Source organism: Mustela nivalis, assembly GCF_964662115.1.
Source record: "Mustela nivalis genome assembly, chromosome: 15".
NCBI classification, from domain to species: Eukaryota; Metazoa; Chordata; class Mammalia; order Carnivora; family Mustelidae; genus Mustela; species Mustela nivalis.
The window spans coordinates 3,362,491-3,379,095 of record NC_139034.1 but is presented as its reverse complement, the minus strand read 5'-3'; the positions used below and the strand labels follow the sequence as shown (position 1 = coordinate 3,379,095).

At 33.6% G+C, this 16,605-nt stretch overlaps 1 protein-coding gene across 5 annotated transcripts in view; it reads left to right on the top strand.

Annotated features, from left to right (window-relative positions):
- The window catches only part of PSPC1 (paraspeckle component 1), a 113,211-nt gene that overhangs the window by 43,178 nt on the left and 53,428 nt on the right, over positions 1 to 16,605 (top strand). For all 5 annotated transcript variants that reach the window (XR_014303629.1, XR_014303630.1, XR_014303631.1 and 2 more), the window contains exon 6: positions 6,754 to 6,859. Coding sequence is in view for 1 of the 5 variants with exons in the window: in XM_082701667.1 (XP_082557793.1) it covers positions 6,754 to 6,859 (106 nt within the window). In the remaining 4 variants the exon portion in view is untranslated. The remainder of the gene's footprint in view (positions 1 to 6,753; positions 6,860 to 16,605) is intronic.

Below are 16,605 nucleotides of genomic sequence, written 5' to 3'. Positions count from 1 at the left end.
CAGCGGAGTCATTGTCTACAGCAGCTATAGCCTTATGAAATGTATTTATTAAATGTATTTGTACATTTATAATATGTATTTATTAAATAATAAGACTTGAAATTGCATTTGCTCCTTGATCTGTGGGCTGCAGGGTGGATGTTGTGTCAGCAGGCATGAAACCCGCATTAATCTTGTTGTCTATTACCATCATACCTCTTGGGTGACCAGGTGCATTGTCAGTGAGCAGCAGTATTTTGAAAGGGATCTTTTTTTCCTGATCAGTAGATGTCAGAAGTGGACTTAAAATACTCAGTAAACCACGTTGTAAGCAGATGTGCTGTCATCCAGGCTTTGTTGTTCTATGTATAGAGCACAGGCAGAGTGGATTGAGTGTAATTTTTAAGGGCCCTAGGATTTTCAGAATGGTCAGTGAGCATTGGCTTCATCTTCAGGTTACCAAATAGCATTAAGACATTCAGCCTATCTTTTGAATCCAGGCATTGACTTCTCCTCTATGGCTATGAATGTCCTAGATGGCATCTTCTTCTAGTATAAGGTTATTTAATCTACACTGAAAATCTGTTGTTTAGTGTACCCACTTTCATTAATTATCTAAGCTAGATCTTCTGGATAACTTGATGGCAGCTTCTGGATCTCTGCTAGCGTCAGACCTTTTCCTGCAGCTTCCTCACTTTTTTCAGCTTTTTACAATTGAATAGCATTAGGGCCTTGGTCTGGATTAGGTCTTGGCTTAAGGAAGTATTGTGGCTGGTTTGATCTTCCATGCAACTACTTAAAAGTCCTCCATTTCAACAGAAAGGCTGTTTTGTTTTCTTACCATTTGTATGTTCACTGGAGTGGTACTTTAAGTTTCTCTGAAGAACTTTTCATTTGCATTCACAGCTTAGCTAACGGTTTGCTGTAGGAGGCCCAGCTTTTGGCCTTTTTTGGCTTTGGGCAAGACTTCCTCACTAAGCTTAACCATTTCTGGCTTATGATTTAAAGTGAGAGACATGCACCTCTTCACTTGAACACTCAGACCATTTTAGGTCTAGGCATCAGCCTAATTTCCATATTGTTGTGTCTTGGGGAGTAGGGAGGCCCACAGAGAAGGAGACAGATGAGAGGGAGAGAGATGGGGGAACAGCTTGTTAATGGAGCAGTTAGAACACACAAAGTATTGATAATGTTTGATCTTATATGGGTATGGTTTGTGGTATCTCAAAACAATGAGCAGTGTCAAAGGTCACACATCACCATTACAAATATAATAATAATAATAATGAAATATTGTGATAATTACCTACCAAAATGTGATAAAGAGACTCACAAAGTGAACAAGTGCTTTTGGAAAAAATGGGGCCAATAGACTTGCTTGATGTAGAGTTGCCCCAAACCCTCAATTTTGTTAAAACAAACAAACAAACAAACAAACAAAAACCACCAAAAATCTCACAGTATCTGTAGTGCACAGTAAAGCAAAACTGAATAAAACAAAGTAGGCCTGTACTCATAAAACATGGGGCATACTGAAACTACACAGGAGGCAAACTGAAGGTGCTCCTAAATGGTCAAAGTTGGAACAGTTTCAGCAACAAAATAAGAAATTATAGTATTAGATTTTAAACTGTAGAATAAAGCATATAACCATGAATCCATACTGATGATAGAAGTAAATAATTGAATGAATAAATAAATGGAAGAGAATGAACAACTCTTTTTATAGTAGAATTCCAGTTAATCAGTATGGAAGGGTTGAGAGAAAAATCACCAGTGGTACAGACACTATAGTAATAATTAGTTACAGACATAAATAATAAAAAGTTACAAGATTTACTGACCAATGTTCAAGTTTCTCTTGAAACTTGAGAAACACAACTTGAATACTCATTTGTATTAGGTACAAATGGAAAAACAGTAAATGTAGAGTGGAGAAGCAATAGCACCATTACCATGTATTAAGGTTCATATCACCTGTAGTAAGACATCGGTACCAGGAACTTCTTGATACTATTCAGTCAGAAAGATACATTGTCATTTCTTTGGGCGTTTTTGGCAAAAAATTTATAACCTCAGGCTAGTCCATGAGGAAATGTAACAGGAATCCTGATTAATGACATTGTACAAAATTATCAGTTCTCTTTAAAAAAGTGTCAAGTTCACTCTGAAGGGAGTGGAGAGGAAGGTGTTTTGTGCACCCAGGCTGGAGACCGTGGCCTGGCTCTGTGTGCATGGTAGACCTCTCCTGCAAGGCTAGGAAGTCAGGGTGGCAAGTGCTAGACACCTGACTATATGGCACCACCTGGGTGGGCTTCTGCCTCAGCTGGGCATGGTATATCCTGAGAAACTGCTGCCCCACAGGTCTAGTACAAGTTCTAGCAGTCAATGACAGAGCAGGGCTCCCATAGCCCAAGTACCCCAGCAGCACTGTGCGTGCATTCCTGGAATGCCCCCAAGCTTTTCGGTGCCATCGCCTCGGTTTTGCAATGGCACATGATGGAGCTAGGAATGTGGTCTGCTGGAGGAAGGAGTGGTGTCCAAGATGGTAGAACAGAAGCTGAGGAAGAGTAGAAGAAAAGGAAGAAAGAGAAGTTGAAAGAGAATGTTACTAAAGGACACCAAGGAGCACATCCTGAAGTTGTAGGAGAAGCTTTTGGTCCTACAGGAAGAGAAGCCACGGGCTTTTCTTGCAGGTCAAGAAAAGTTTTACGTGAATCTGTGCCCGGCCACTTTTAGCCCACCCAGACAGAGGTTCTTCAGCCTTGTGGTGCCTTGTACTTAAAAAAACAGATTGAACATGGTAATCAGCAGATTGGACTTCCCTCCCTATGCTCCACGAATCTAGTTTCTGGACTCCTTGCCTCCCCTTGGCTTCCTCCTGCAGATGCCACCAGCAGGAAAGTCAGGCTTTTTGCCTTTCCCGCTGCTCCTGCTGCAGATACAATCAACAGAAAAGTCAGACTTTGCACCTCCCAGCTAACTAGGCCCTTGGCTCTCAGCATAGCCAAAACTTGTGATTCTAGCACAAATCATACTTTATTTTCGACCTCACCTCTACCCTCTGCTGTGGGTGAGCATTCTGTTCTGCCCCAGCCCAGCTCAATGAAACCTACCTATCTGCCACTAGGAAAAAAAGAAAGTCAAATTCATGAAAGACCAAGAAAGACTGAATGTGTCTAGGAACTTACACTAATAATTGTCAAATATGTCCTGTACTTGCAAGACAAAGCAAATAAAATTATAGCAGTTAAACTGAAGAAATACAGCTGACTGAGGCTACTGCTGTACAAGACTGCTTTAATTGTTAACAAGCCAGGAGTGTAGACTCTGCTTTTTTGTTTGACCTTAGAACATTGACAAAACTGGCTTAAGAAAGTATATTTTGAGAGAAATAATTTTTTTGGAGTATGCAGGTTTCCAGTTTTCCTTTCAGTGCTTCAAATAAATTACTGGGTTTCTCGTAGGTCACTTAATTTTTCAGAGGCTGTGGCAGTGAAGGAATACTAGGACAGGGGATGATGATCTAGTTCAAGCTGTGACTTGACCACTTAATAGTTCATTTATTTCTTCATTCTCTTACCACCTTTCTGCTCATTTTATGCCATTTGTTATAAATATCTTCTGTACTGAGTCCTTGAATAGGTGTCGAGAGCATAGTGCTAAAACAAATAGTAGCAGGATATCGTTATCCATTAGTTATATCATAGCTTACTTTATAGATCAAAATCATAGAAAAATATATGAGACCTGAAAATAATTAGTGGGTTCAAATTAAATTGTAAAATTGAGGTTTTATCTATTTCCAATTGTTACAACATGAAGGATGTTAAAATTTGTCATACTTTTTAAGTTCCATTTGTAAATGTTATCTAGGAAGTTATCTATCCTTCACCTGAAGAGACAGTAAATATACATATAAAAATATTCATTAAAGCATCTTGTGAAATAGAAAAAATGAAAATTGGGTATGTGTGTGTGTGTGTGTGTGTGTGTGTGTGTGTATAAGATAGGGAATATGTGACTATTATCTGTAAGTTCTGATTATAGAATTGTTAGTGTGGCATCAACTTATTTAAAAACAAAATAGAAATTCTTGAATTTATGGACAGAGGACTGGAAGGAAAAAAATAACTGTTTTAAATGATTTTACCTTTTTACTCCTGATTTGTAAATCTGTTCTCATGTTTTATCAGAAAAAAGTTGCTTTAAGAATGGGAGAAGTACATTGCAAATTTTGTTTAAAATACTTCATTTGGTTTTTTTTTTTTTTTTAATTTCATGGCAATACAAATATAAAATAAAACTCAGTGATAGGGCGCCTGGGTGGCTCAGTGGTTAAGCCGCTGCCTTTGGCTCAGGTCATGATCTCAGGGTCCTGGGATCGAGTCCCGCATCGGGCTCTCTGCTCAGCAGGGAGCCTGCTTCCTCCTCTCTCTCTCTCTGCCTGCCTCTCTGCCTACTTGTGATTTCTCTCTGTCAAATAAATAATAAAAAATAAAATCTTTAAAAAAAAACCAAAAAACTCAGTGATATATATGTAAAGTAAATGGTCCTGTTTCTCAGTTTATTCCCAGTATGATGTAAACTTTTTCTACCCCCCTCTGTGGTCATACAGGTGATTTTTAAAATCAGTAATAGGAATGCTGTTTATTTACTTGCTTTTTTCTGTGACAGCTATATTTTAGATACTATTTTGTTTTAGTAAATGCAAATGTGCCTTTGTAACAGTTGTTTTGTGTTCCTTGGCATTAATGAGCCATACTTGTTTCCCATTTATAATTGATCATGTCTTCAACTTCTTGCCTTTAATGCCACAGTGTATATCTATGTTTACATATATTCTTGCACATTTATATAGATATTTCTTTTTAGTTTATTGGAAATGGACTTGCCCATTTAAAATTCTAATACATGTCTTAAGTTATCCCTGAATAATTTTGTTGTTGTAATTCTGAAACCAAAAAAACTTTGAAAACCAAAAGCTTTTTCATGTATCATTTAGTGGCAGGATCTGACAGGAGCCTATTTGATGAGAAAACCTGACCTACATTTATGTAGGTTTCTTGTCAGACCTTTATTATTTTCAGAAAAGTGAATGTTCATCTTACTGCAGAAATACCAGTGTGTTTGATTGTTGGGTGCTGTCCCAGATCCTGTTAATAATATAATAATTGTAGGGGCACCTGGGTGGCTCAGTGGGTTAAGCCTCTGCCTTCGGCTTGGGTTGTGGTCCCAGGATCCTGGGACCGAGCCCTCCCTTGGGCTCTCTGCTCAGCGGGGATCCTGCTTCCCCCTCTCTCTCTGCCTGTCTCTCTGCCTACTTGTGATCTCTGTCTGTCAAATAAATAAATAAAATCTTTAAAAAATAATAATAATATAATAATTGTATATGGACCCTTTTTGAAATCAGGAAAAATCAGTTTCAAAACATACGTAGTAGTGGAGTTTTTGGATGGAGGATTTTTACCTCTACATATATATGTTTTCAGCTGTGTGAATATGAAAATATTTTCTTTACCATAAAATTTATGTGTGTGTTAATGTCTAAGAAGTAGATTACCCACTTTATTTAAAATTCAGTTTATCTGAATAGAAATATGTATTGGGGACTTAGAGAAAAATCTCAAAATAGTCTAGATTTTGTTTAAAATCCCTTAGGAACATTTTTGCTTTGTGGTCTGACCCAGACTCCTCTAACAGCTGGGTGTTCTGTTGTCCGTGGGAAATAACACCTTTTTTTTTTTTTTCCCTAAAGTTCATGGAATTGGTTTTGGGGACGCATTCTACAGGAAACAATAGTATCTTGAAAATCGAGTCTTAGTGTAGGAAGGTACTTACAAAAGCAATGTAGAAAATGAGACAATGAGAGGACATCAGTATTATATAGTCTTCACTCCTGAAATTGTTTTTTGAGTAGAGGATATATATACTTGAATTTGCATTGACATCAATGCCAATATAATGTGAGTCTATTCGGTATTATTTTGTAGGGTTTTTTTCTCTTAGTCATAACTAGTTACTGACTTATTTGTAATTCTGAACACATATAGTTCAATATTTTTTTCTCCCACGTACCTCTAAGGCTGAGGTTGGCATACTTTTTCTGGGAAAGGGCTAAGGGCTAAATAGTAAATATTTTAGGTTTTGCAGGTCATACGGTCTTTGTCTTAACTACTCAGCACTGCTCTGGCCCAAAGGTAGCTATAGACATTAAGTAAATGATCGTCTTCTAAAACTTAATTTATAAATATTTATAAAAACAGATGGTAGGCTGACACCTGTTCCAGAAGTTTTCCTCAGTGGGTTGATAAAATGGGGAAGAGAGGGTTTGTTGTGGGTTCCTTTGACACACACACATTTTTTTGACTAGGCAGTTTTGTTCTTTGTAATAGTCTCTATCAGGATTGGTTCTGAGTGCCTTTAAGAACTCTATTATGCCAGTGATAGATCCCAGGCTTTTCTCTTTATACAGTAATAGAATGCATGTTTGAGCTATTGGACTCCTGATTTCTTGACTATAAATATATTAACCATCTTAGTTACATGTTATTACTCTATTTTTATTTATTCTAGTTATTTTATTTCTTTGGGATATTTGATTTATTAAAGGCTTAGAGCAAACTAGAAGGAAAGTAAATATATTAAGTCAGTCATCATTTACAGATTTTGTATCAAGTAACTCATTAAATGATTTTGTTTTACCTGGAATAAAATACTTGATCGTAGCTTGCATGTCAACTCTGCTGAAATCTTTATTTGAAAATCTTTCAGACATGAGGAAGAGCATCGACGTCGTGAGGAAGAAATGATCCGACACAGAGAACAGGAGGAACTGAGGCGACAACAAGAGGGCTTTAAGCCAAATTATATGGAAAATGTAAGTAAAATACTAGTTAACTGGAATTATTTTATATTGTCAGGTGGACAAGGCATATTTAGAATTCTTTGGATATTTGTTTATATATTTTTAAATCTTTACGAATTTGTCATGTTTGTTTACGTTAAACTAATGATTTTCTTAACCTCTTACAGGCAATAACTTATAAATAGTTTCTGAAGATACTATTAATGTTTTATAAAAAGGATGTTAAATTTTTTCAATTTTTATCTTTTTTTAATATATGGTTCTAAATTAGAATTCTTGGTAAATCTATCATCTCTACTTGATTGAATTTCAACATTTATTGATAATAAAAATTCTTTAGGGGCACTTGGCTGGGTCAGTCAGACGATCATGAAGCTCTTGATCTTGGGATCCTGAGTTCAAACCCCACATTGGGCATAGAGATGATTTAAATAAATAAACTTAATGGAATGACATAAATAAAAAATTCCTTATATTGGAGGATACTAGACAAATACAAATGTAGGCCAGTATGTTCTCATCACCCAACCATGACAGTTACCGCTACATATCTGATCTTTTCATCTACCCACCCTTCCTGAATTATTTTTTATTAAATCCCTGACTTTATATGGTTTTATTAATATGTGTTTCAGTATGTATCCCTAGAAAATAAGGACTCTTTTAAAAAATATCTTTGTCGTATCTTAAAAATTGTTACTTTTTAATATTAACTAGTAAAACCCACATGTGCCCAGGTTTTATAAAGGTTTTTATTTTGTTTATAACTGGTTCAAATTGACTGACAAATCCAGTGTTTTTAGTCTGTAGGTTTTCTCTTCACCTTTTAAATTTTTTCCTTAAATTTTTTAAGAAACAGACCCTTGTTGTTTCTCACATCCTGGATTTTGTTGAATTTATCCTTGCAGTGATGTTTAACAAGTTTCTCTATCCCTGAGTTTCTTTTAAATTGGAGCTCTGAAGATTTGGTCTTACTGAGGTTTTTTTGGGAAGGCAAAATGGTAGGGCAAACAAGGATACTTCAGATATGTTAAAATCCACATGTTCTTAATGTGAACTAACAAGTCTTACTATTCACCTTAGATGAGTGCCATTTTTAATAGTCATTATTCTGAAAAATATTTACTGGTGTTTTCTTCCCTAGCTATTCAGAAGTCATTCTTTAATAAAGTTTCTGAGTCTAAAAGTATTAATTCAAGTCACTGACTCTTGCGGACCTTCTGCCCCCATTCTTCTGTCCCATGGAAAAATTTTAAACTTTTCTAAAAAAGAATACACACAGTAAAATGCACCCTAACTTGTATAACAACAACAAGAAATTTTTATCTTGGTTACATCAAGTAAATATCCTTTGACTAAAAATTATGTGGCATTTAAATTCAATTAGAGAGGTTTCTTACTATTTATAAGTTACACTAAATGTTTAATTTAATTGATTTTTAAATTCCATTACCAAGTTAGTTGAGTTTTCAAGCATTGCACATTTTCTCCTAATTTCTAGCATTTCTAGCATCATTTTGCAATTCTCTTTTTCCTACTTGGATACATAGTCTTTGCCTATGACGTATTTTAAATGTGGTCTTAGGTCTTTTGGTTGTTAAATGTGAACAATCTGTTGGATTTATCAATGTGAGGATATTTTATAATGTTATAAAACTACGTGGAATTAAAATTTTTTGGTCCATATTTTGAAAACTAGTGACTAAGTTTTTATTTTCAAGTATAATCAAGATGTAAACCACATATAATACATTTCCTAGGAAAACTTTATTTTGTTCCATTGAGGATTAGGAAATTCTTCCTTGTCCTTTTATGTACCTGAACTTTTCTTTTCTTAAAGTACTTGCTTATAGTCAGATTTGGTGGAATTAGCTTTCTTACTATTTTTTTGGCATAAATTTTGCTTTCTTGGAGCATATGTGTAGCTATTTGTAATGTCATATACATAAATAATTTAGGGGACTAAAAGTAAATGATTAAGTAAAATGTATTCTCCTGTTACATTTAAGTTGGCTATATCATAAATTTGTTTGTAGGCTCTTTATTCTTTGAAATTATTTCATAGAAATTTTTTAAAAACACACCAGTGTTTTTTATATTTGTTCAGTGGCATATAATATAGGCATAATTAATGAAGGACAGATTTTAAATTTACCTTTCTATTCAAAAATTATTTGGAAATGTTGCTATAATTTAAAATTGAAATTCTGCAAAATCTTGTTTTAATTTTAAAACACTTGTATGTTTAAAATTAATTTTTTGGTGGGTAGAATTTTACAAATTACCAATGAACTTTGAGAATAAATGAATTACATATTTAAAATATTCATGGTGGGTTTATTAAAGCATTTCAAAAATAGATCATTTATTGAAAATAAATTTCTTATTGAAAATGTAAATGTTATATTTTAATGTTAAGGTATTATTATTAAGATATTAAGATATCTTTGTTTTCAGGTAAAGTATAATTTGTATATTTGAAACATTGTAAGATTAATTTGGCTAGAGCAGAAGTCAGCAAACTGTAACCTAGGACCAGTGCTCAGTTTCTGCCACTCTACCACAGAGCTAAGAGTGGTTTTACATTTTAGAGAGTTGATAAGATAAGGAAAATAAGAGAATATTAGAGTATCCGTGACTCAAAAAACACAAGATACTTAATACTCTTTGACCCTGTACAGAAGAAGTTGGCTGAATCCTGGGCTGGAGAGTTGGTGCTAGGTTTTTTGTTTTTGTGTTTGTGTTTCTGTTTTTAATTAATATTCTTGTTAGGCCACAAAGTTAACTATGTTCTTAATTTTCTGAAGAGGAACCATACTTAAAATAGTATGTAACAAAGGAATTAAATTTTTAGGGGAAATACAGACTTTGCCAGATTTTTAGTTTTTTGGATAGACAGAAGTTTTTCATCATTTTGGTATCAGTTTTAATTGGTTCCTAGCTTCATAATGCTTGTTAATATAAGCTAATCAAGCACTGAAGAAATGTTAACAAAAATTCTTTATAGGTCTTGACTGTTTTGTGTTAATAGACGAAACATTGAGGTAATTGTTTTATCGGTTACTCTTCATTTACTTTAAAACCGTTTTTGGAAAAAATTGTTAAATTTAATGTTTGGTTTTGTTTTTAAAAACTTTGAAATTAGGCCCTCTTATGTGCTTTCTCTTTTTTCACTGTTCAGTTTAAAGGGAGGAATCAAATGGTAAGTGTTCAGCTTGCCCAAGTAGAAAGAGTAATTAGTATAAAGCAGATTTACTTGGTTTAAGATGCCACCTCTCATTTCTTTCTAATATTCCCATTAGGAATATTCCGACACAGATAGTAGTATGGACTTTTGAAGTAGAAAATAAGAACTGATTTCCATATTTTGTGTCTTGAAAAATAATTGTTTTAAATGTAATAAAATACGAAGGAAAACATACATCATGTCTAGTCATGTTTTTCTTTGTTAGCCTTCAACTTTATCATAATTTAATGACATGGATATATTTTTAAGTGTTTTAAGGATATGTCAGCACCTCATCAACTAGAAGTCATGAAATAATGCCTTATTTCTTAGAAGTCAAGCTCTTTGATAACTCTGGTAATTATAAATAAAACATGTTAATTTTCACTTGTAGCATAATGTATTTTTGACAGCCATAACAATGTATTTATTTTTATGCTGTTTTTTTAAATACATTTAAGTTTATCTTTACTTTTACCATACTGTAGAGTGTAATACCAAACCATTTTCTTGATAGTACTTACTGGGTTGAAATTTTCTATTTACCACAATTTAAAAACTTTTGGACACATCACAGTGTTAGTATATAAATGTATGAGATTATCTCTTATGAATGTTTGTAATTTTTTTTTTTTTTTGTTAAGTTGCTCCACTTAATATAGATGAAGTAGTTTAAACATTTTAGTGCTTCAGTTTACCTGTCTTTATCTGTGGATTCAGTTTGTGTTGGAGTAAAGTGAAGATTTTAATTAGAATTTTTTTAATGCAGTTTTTTAGAGTAAGCTTTGCTTTCTTGGGAAAAATGATAATTTTATAAGAACATCTAAATCTCATTCTAGCTTTATTTTAGCAGTTGCATCAAGTAGTTATAAAATACTTTGTTTAGGTAAATTGGGGCACTGTTTATATGGGATGCTGTTTTATTTTAAAACTTCAGGAGTTTTTTTTTTTTTTAGAAGTTTGTATTTGATGTAAATATTAATCTTTGTTTTTTAGTAAATAAAAGAATAGCCCTTCAGATCTGTTTCAAAACACATACATGAATTGATACTGAAGAATTTTTACTTTTGTTTGAGTAGGTGGGAATAGCCCTGGATGTTTAAACACATGTGCATAATAAACCTGGAAATAAATGTATATTATATGCTAGGGCAATAATTTGATTCAGTTATGTTTCTTTGTCAGAGTAGTTCTAGTATATTATATAGTGAGGCCAAGACCATTAAGGAGAAGTAGCCAGAGGCTAAGGGTGTAATGCCTCTTCCATGGTAGTGTTTTTCAAATAGTGCATAATAAACCCTCAGGGACGTTTTTAAAAACGTAGGTTGTTCCCCTTAGGTCTCCAGCCTACAAGTTGATTCGTTTCATGATTACAGTAGAATCTAATACATTCTCCATTGATCACATTTTTGGCTAAATTTAGTAATTTTCAACCTGTGCATCACATCTTTTCGAACTTAAAAAAAAAAAAATGTCTGAGTTCAATTCATCAAATGTTTTTGATGCAGTGGGTCTGAGTTGGGAGCCATGGAATCTGCATTTTAAGCAGCTCTTCAGTCTCTTTATTTTCATTAGCAAAATAGAAGACAATTGGCTGTATCTTGAAATGAGATATAGTTGAAATATTGAAATAAGAATGTTAGTAGTTGAATTTCTTATAGATCCTGGGAGTTTGAAGGGAGGGCTCAGAGCCAGTCAACATGGAGGATAGGATTCATACACTTAATGGAAGTACCCCAGCATTTTATGTGAATAGTGCTGTGTGGGATTTTGGTGTGACAACTTTTAGTTCAGCTTTCAGCCTATATATGGAGGAGGTATTGTCTCAAATGATGGATTAACTTTTTGTTTTTTAAGTATTTCATCTAGACTGGGGGTTGACGGACTGGGATAAGCCAGGCCAAATCTGAACATTGCCTGTTTTTGGAAAGTTTTATTGGAATACAGTTGTGTTTATATTTTGATTATGGCTGTTTTGTCCAAAAGTGGTAGATTGACTAGTCATGACACAGCTGTATGAGACTGTATCAAGACCCTTTGACCTGCTAAGCCTGAAATACATACTATCTGTTTCTTTGCCAAAAAAGTTTGCCCACCCCTGGTCTAGAGTCCAGTCTGAGAGTTGGGGGTAATCTATAAAAAGTGACTCGTCTTAACCAAACTCCAAAGAGTTTGTGAATTAAAATGCAAATTTATTAATTAATATGTTTTTTTTTCCAGTGTTTTTAGAAGGCTTATTGAACAGAGCACATCATATCTTAGAATCAAGGTCCCTGAAGAATCCAAATTAGTGTCCTGAAGGTTTATTGGTAGTTGTGGTTATAAATCAGAGCAGAAGTTACTGGAAGAACTGATAAAGCATCACTACCCCATAGCTGATTATCTTAGAGTTTTCAGATATTTTCTTAGTAGAGACATAAAGCATTGTTCTTTCATTTGTTAAGCTTTCTTGATCAGTACTGCCAAATTTGGCCTATTTAATCAGCCTTTTCTTTGTTAGTCTTCTTTCCTGCTTCTTGAGTGGGCATTGTTTCTTTTCTCTGATTTGCCATGTACAAAATCAAAACAGAAATTCTAGCCAGTAATAAAATTTCATTAATAGGTCCTGACACAGAGAACTGACCATAATCATTAATTACTAGCGAGTAGGTACAAATATATTTTCTGAAATGATTTTTGAATTTTTGAGAGAAGTTGCCATTTTGTGGTTTCCACCTGGCCATTACTCCTCTTTATATATAAATTTTTTAGCTCTAACAAGTGATTTAATTGTATTGCAGAAGAAGATTGTTTTTTGGAAGTCTAAACACCTGAAGCATTCAAACAAAGGACATACTTCACAAGAAGTGTTTATAGCATCTTTATTTTTCTGTGGATATGACCGAAGAATTATTTGCTGTAGGGTTTGGTGTCAGATTTAGGTTTGACTTGCTGGGTAGCTAAGTATATATACCTCTTGCTGTTCATAGTGGCAGTCCAGTTCCAGTAATTTAGACATGATGGTAAAGATCAGAATTGATTCTATCAGTTATATTGCAGTGATTTCCCATATAATGCACTAGATGTAAACAGGTTTTTATTAATGTTTTCATTTATTTATTTACTAAAATAATTTAATGTGTTTCTTACAGTGAGCCAGGAACTTTTCTGGATATTTGGGATGGAGCCTAATTGGAATTAGACTTGTAGTCAAGTGAGAACAAAAATCTATAGGTGTTTACATTTGTAATGTTTACATGTACTTTGGAAGTGATCTTTAGGGATTTTGACAACTGAGAGTATTTGAATTGAAGATATGTATCAAATTTAACCAGCTATGGAAATCTTTGATCCTTTCACTTCTCTTTGAAACTTCTCAGGATTTTTTTTTAAAGACTTCATTTGTTTATTAGAGATCACAAGTAGGCAGAGAGAGAGGAGGAAGCAGGCTCCCCGCAGAGCAGAGACCCTGATGTGGGGCTTGATCCTAGGATGCTGGGATCATGACCTGAGCCGAAGGCAGAGGCTTTAACCCACTGAGCCACCCTGGTGCCCCTTCTCGGGATTTTTTAATAGGGGAAAACATAATTTTTATTCTGATTGGGACAACTGAATATGGGTACTATTTAAATATGAGCACAATAAATTGCCCAACTGTGAATCATATTTAAAAGGTAATAATAATGTAGCAACTAAATATTGATTTAATCAACTGGAAGAACTACACTCAGAAGATGGAAAGAGAAAAATGGGGATTGGGTGCATATAAGAGAGCTAATTTCTTAAGCTAAATATTTAGATATCTAAAGTAAAAATGTTTTAAAAGAAAATAAAATTGTATAATTTAAAATATGGAGACAGGGTCTGTAAAGAAAAAAGTGTTTTCCTCTGGGAGAAGGAATCAGGAGTAGATGGAAGTGTGACTGAGGACAGATCTTTTTAAAAATTATATCTTAAATTATGAATGTGTGCCTATAAAATTTTAATTAGTTTAATAAAAATATACATCTTAAAAAAATGAAGTTACTTTTTTATAGCAGGCAGAATAACGGGCTGGCTCAGGCAAAGCAGGATGGATGATTGTCCCAATCATATAATTTTAAATAATTGTTTTTTCATTCATATTTAAAAGACTTCCGAAGAATGCCAAAGGGAAATGCTTATTGAGCCTTCCTTAAACTCTACACACACTTTATCAGAAGTCACTCTATTGTACTTAATTATTTCTGTGTCCAGTTAGATGATTAGTGTCCTTTTTTGTCTTACCTTCCATTAGAGTTTCAGAGAGGCTTATAATCAGAAAAATTTCTTTATCTCTTTCCTCCTGGAGAATGTACTCAGTGTATGCATAACCTTCTCTGACTATACACCTCAGCTGTATCCTTTTCAATATTCTTTTTTAATGCTTACCACATTACATTCTAATTATTTTCTGACTTTGTTACCAACTAATTTGCCTCTTTGAATTTTTTGAGTTAGAGAGTCTGTGTTTGTCATATTGTAGTTACTTAGACACGAATAGGGAGAATTAAATAGTTGTTTGATGTCCTGTTTTTCAAATACCAGTCCTCCTCAGTCATACGATTTTCACTCTTCTTTTTGGGTCACAATACTTTGGTATTTATTGAATACTAATGTCTCAGATGTTAAGCCTTTGTAGTTTTGAAACATAGGTGGTGTTAAGACTATTGATATTTTTGTAGACTTCATAATGGAATCCCGTAACAGTAAATTTTTCAAAAATAGTCAAATAACAATTTTTTTGTTTGGTTTTCAGCACACCTAACTTTTCATTATTTGGATCCCACTTGAATATCCTATAAGAGCATTAGACTTACAGGAAGATTTAGAGGTTTCCATTTAATAAGAAAATTTGTTCACTGTTTTACTATTTCGGAACAGAGTGCTTGGGTACCTTGGAGGATACAGAAATGAATCAAGCTCAGGGTCAGGTCTTTGAGGATTAGGTGTAGAGTATCTACATAAAAGTATACAGAGATACAGCTAAAAAGTTTTGAGAGTTAAGAGAAAGATTCTCTGCTAGGGAACGTGAAGAGTGCATTGAGTAGCCTTGGCACTGTTGTAGAGATTATTTTGGATTTTTAAAAAAATATGAATGGTTTATTATTCCACTGTGTTGTAGATATACATCATGTCTTTTCATTTGAAATGGTCAGTTGTTCTCATCTTTGTTCAGAATGATAAGATCTTTCAGCTCATGTTTACCTTTCTGGAGGGGTTGAGAAGAAGAAAGTCAAGATTGGCAAATAGAAATGTTAACTAAAGTAAACACTTTTTGAGATGTCACATATGTGTGATATAAATAATAAGATTTTTAGTTATTAAGTTGAATTAAAAAGATTCTAGGAAGACATAAAAATTCAACTTGTTACTTCTGCTTTGTGACTTAGCATTATATTTAGAGCCATCCTGAAACAGGAGTTGTTCTACAAGGTGATTGTGCAAAAAAAAATTTTTTTAGGTCAGCCTCCATCTAGTATCTTTTGTACTTTGTATTGAGGACATAAAGTTCTGCTAGTATCACCTGAAATGCCAGAGTTTTATATCAAATCTGACTAAATAAATGTGAATGTTAATATCTCTCTGTAGTTACTATCTAACTATTAGTGATGGGGTAGGAACTTGGGTTTGTGAGCATGCTCTGCTGATGAAATGTTTTTATTTCTGTTTAAAATTTCAAGCAATTGAAAGTATATGGGTAAGTCTGCCTATATTTTGTCTTATGATATCCTGCACTATATTGTACATCATGTTTCATGTTCTCTGTTTTCTGGTTGTAAATTTACCTTGTTTCTCACTAAGTAACTTCTTCATTTGGCCTATTACTGCTTCTTAAAATTCTGCTTTTAAACAATTGATATGCTTATTACAGTAGTTTCTCTTATAATTGTATATTTTAAATACTTGGATTTTATTTAGTTACCACTGAAATATTTTTAGAATTCTTATAAATGTACCTGTAGCTTTGAGTTATCTACTTAGGAAAACATAATTTGTTAAAATTTCAGTGTTTCTGCCATACTGCTAAAATAATGTAATGCCTAATATCATTAACAGAAAGATTCCCCATTAAATATATACTTTAATTCTTTATACATGAGAACACATGTGCTTTTGTTTGTTCCTTCCACTGCTTTCTTCTGTTGATGGGGCCAGTTTGGCATTTCTTCTTATACAGTTTATATTAGTCCTTCTGTTTCATCTTTCATATCATAGTCTGACCAGTCATGATAGTTGTTTTGACTTTGGTAAGGAAATGTACTGGTTAAGAGGTTATGGGTGAAGAAATGCGAACCAGTTACCAGTATTATGTGAGCTTTTTGATAGGACACTATTCAAAATACTGTGTTTGTGGCTGTAGCTGATACCATCGTGGTTGATTTCTTTAAGAGTTTAGGATAGAATAACCAAATCTGAATAAATATTTCTAATCAGTTTCAATTTTTAAAAGCATCTCTTTAAAGTTTGCCATAACAGTTGAAAGGTGATGGTGATAATGATAATTTTGAAAATGTCCCTAAAAATATTCTTA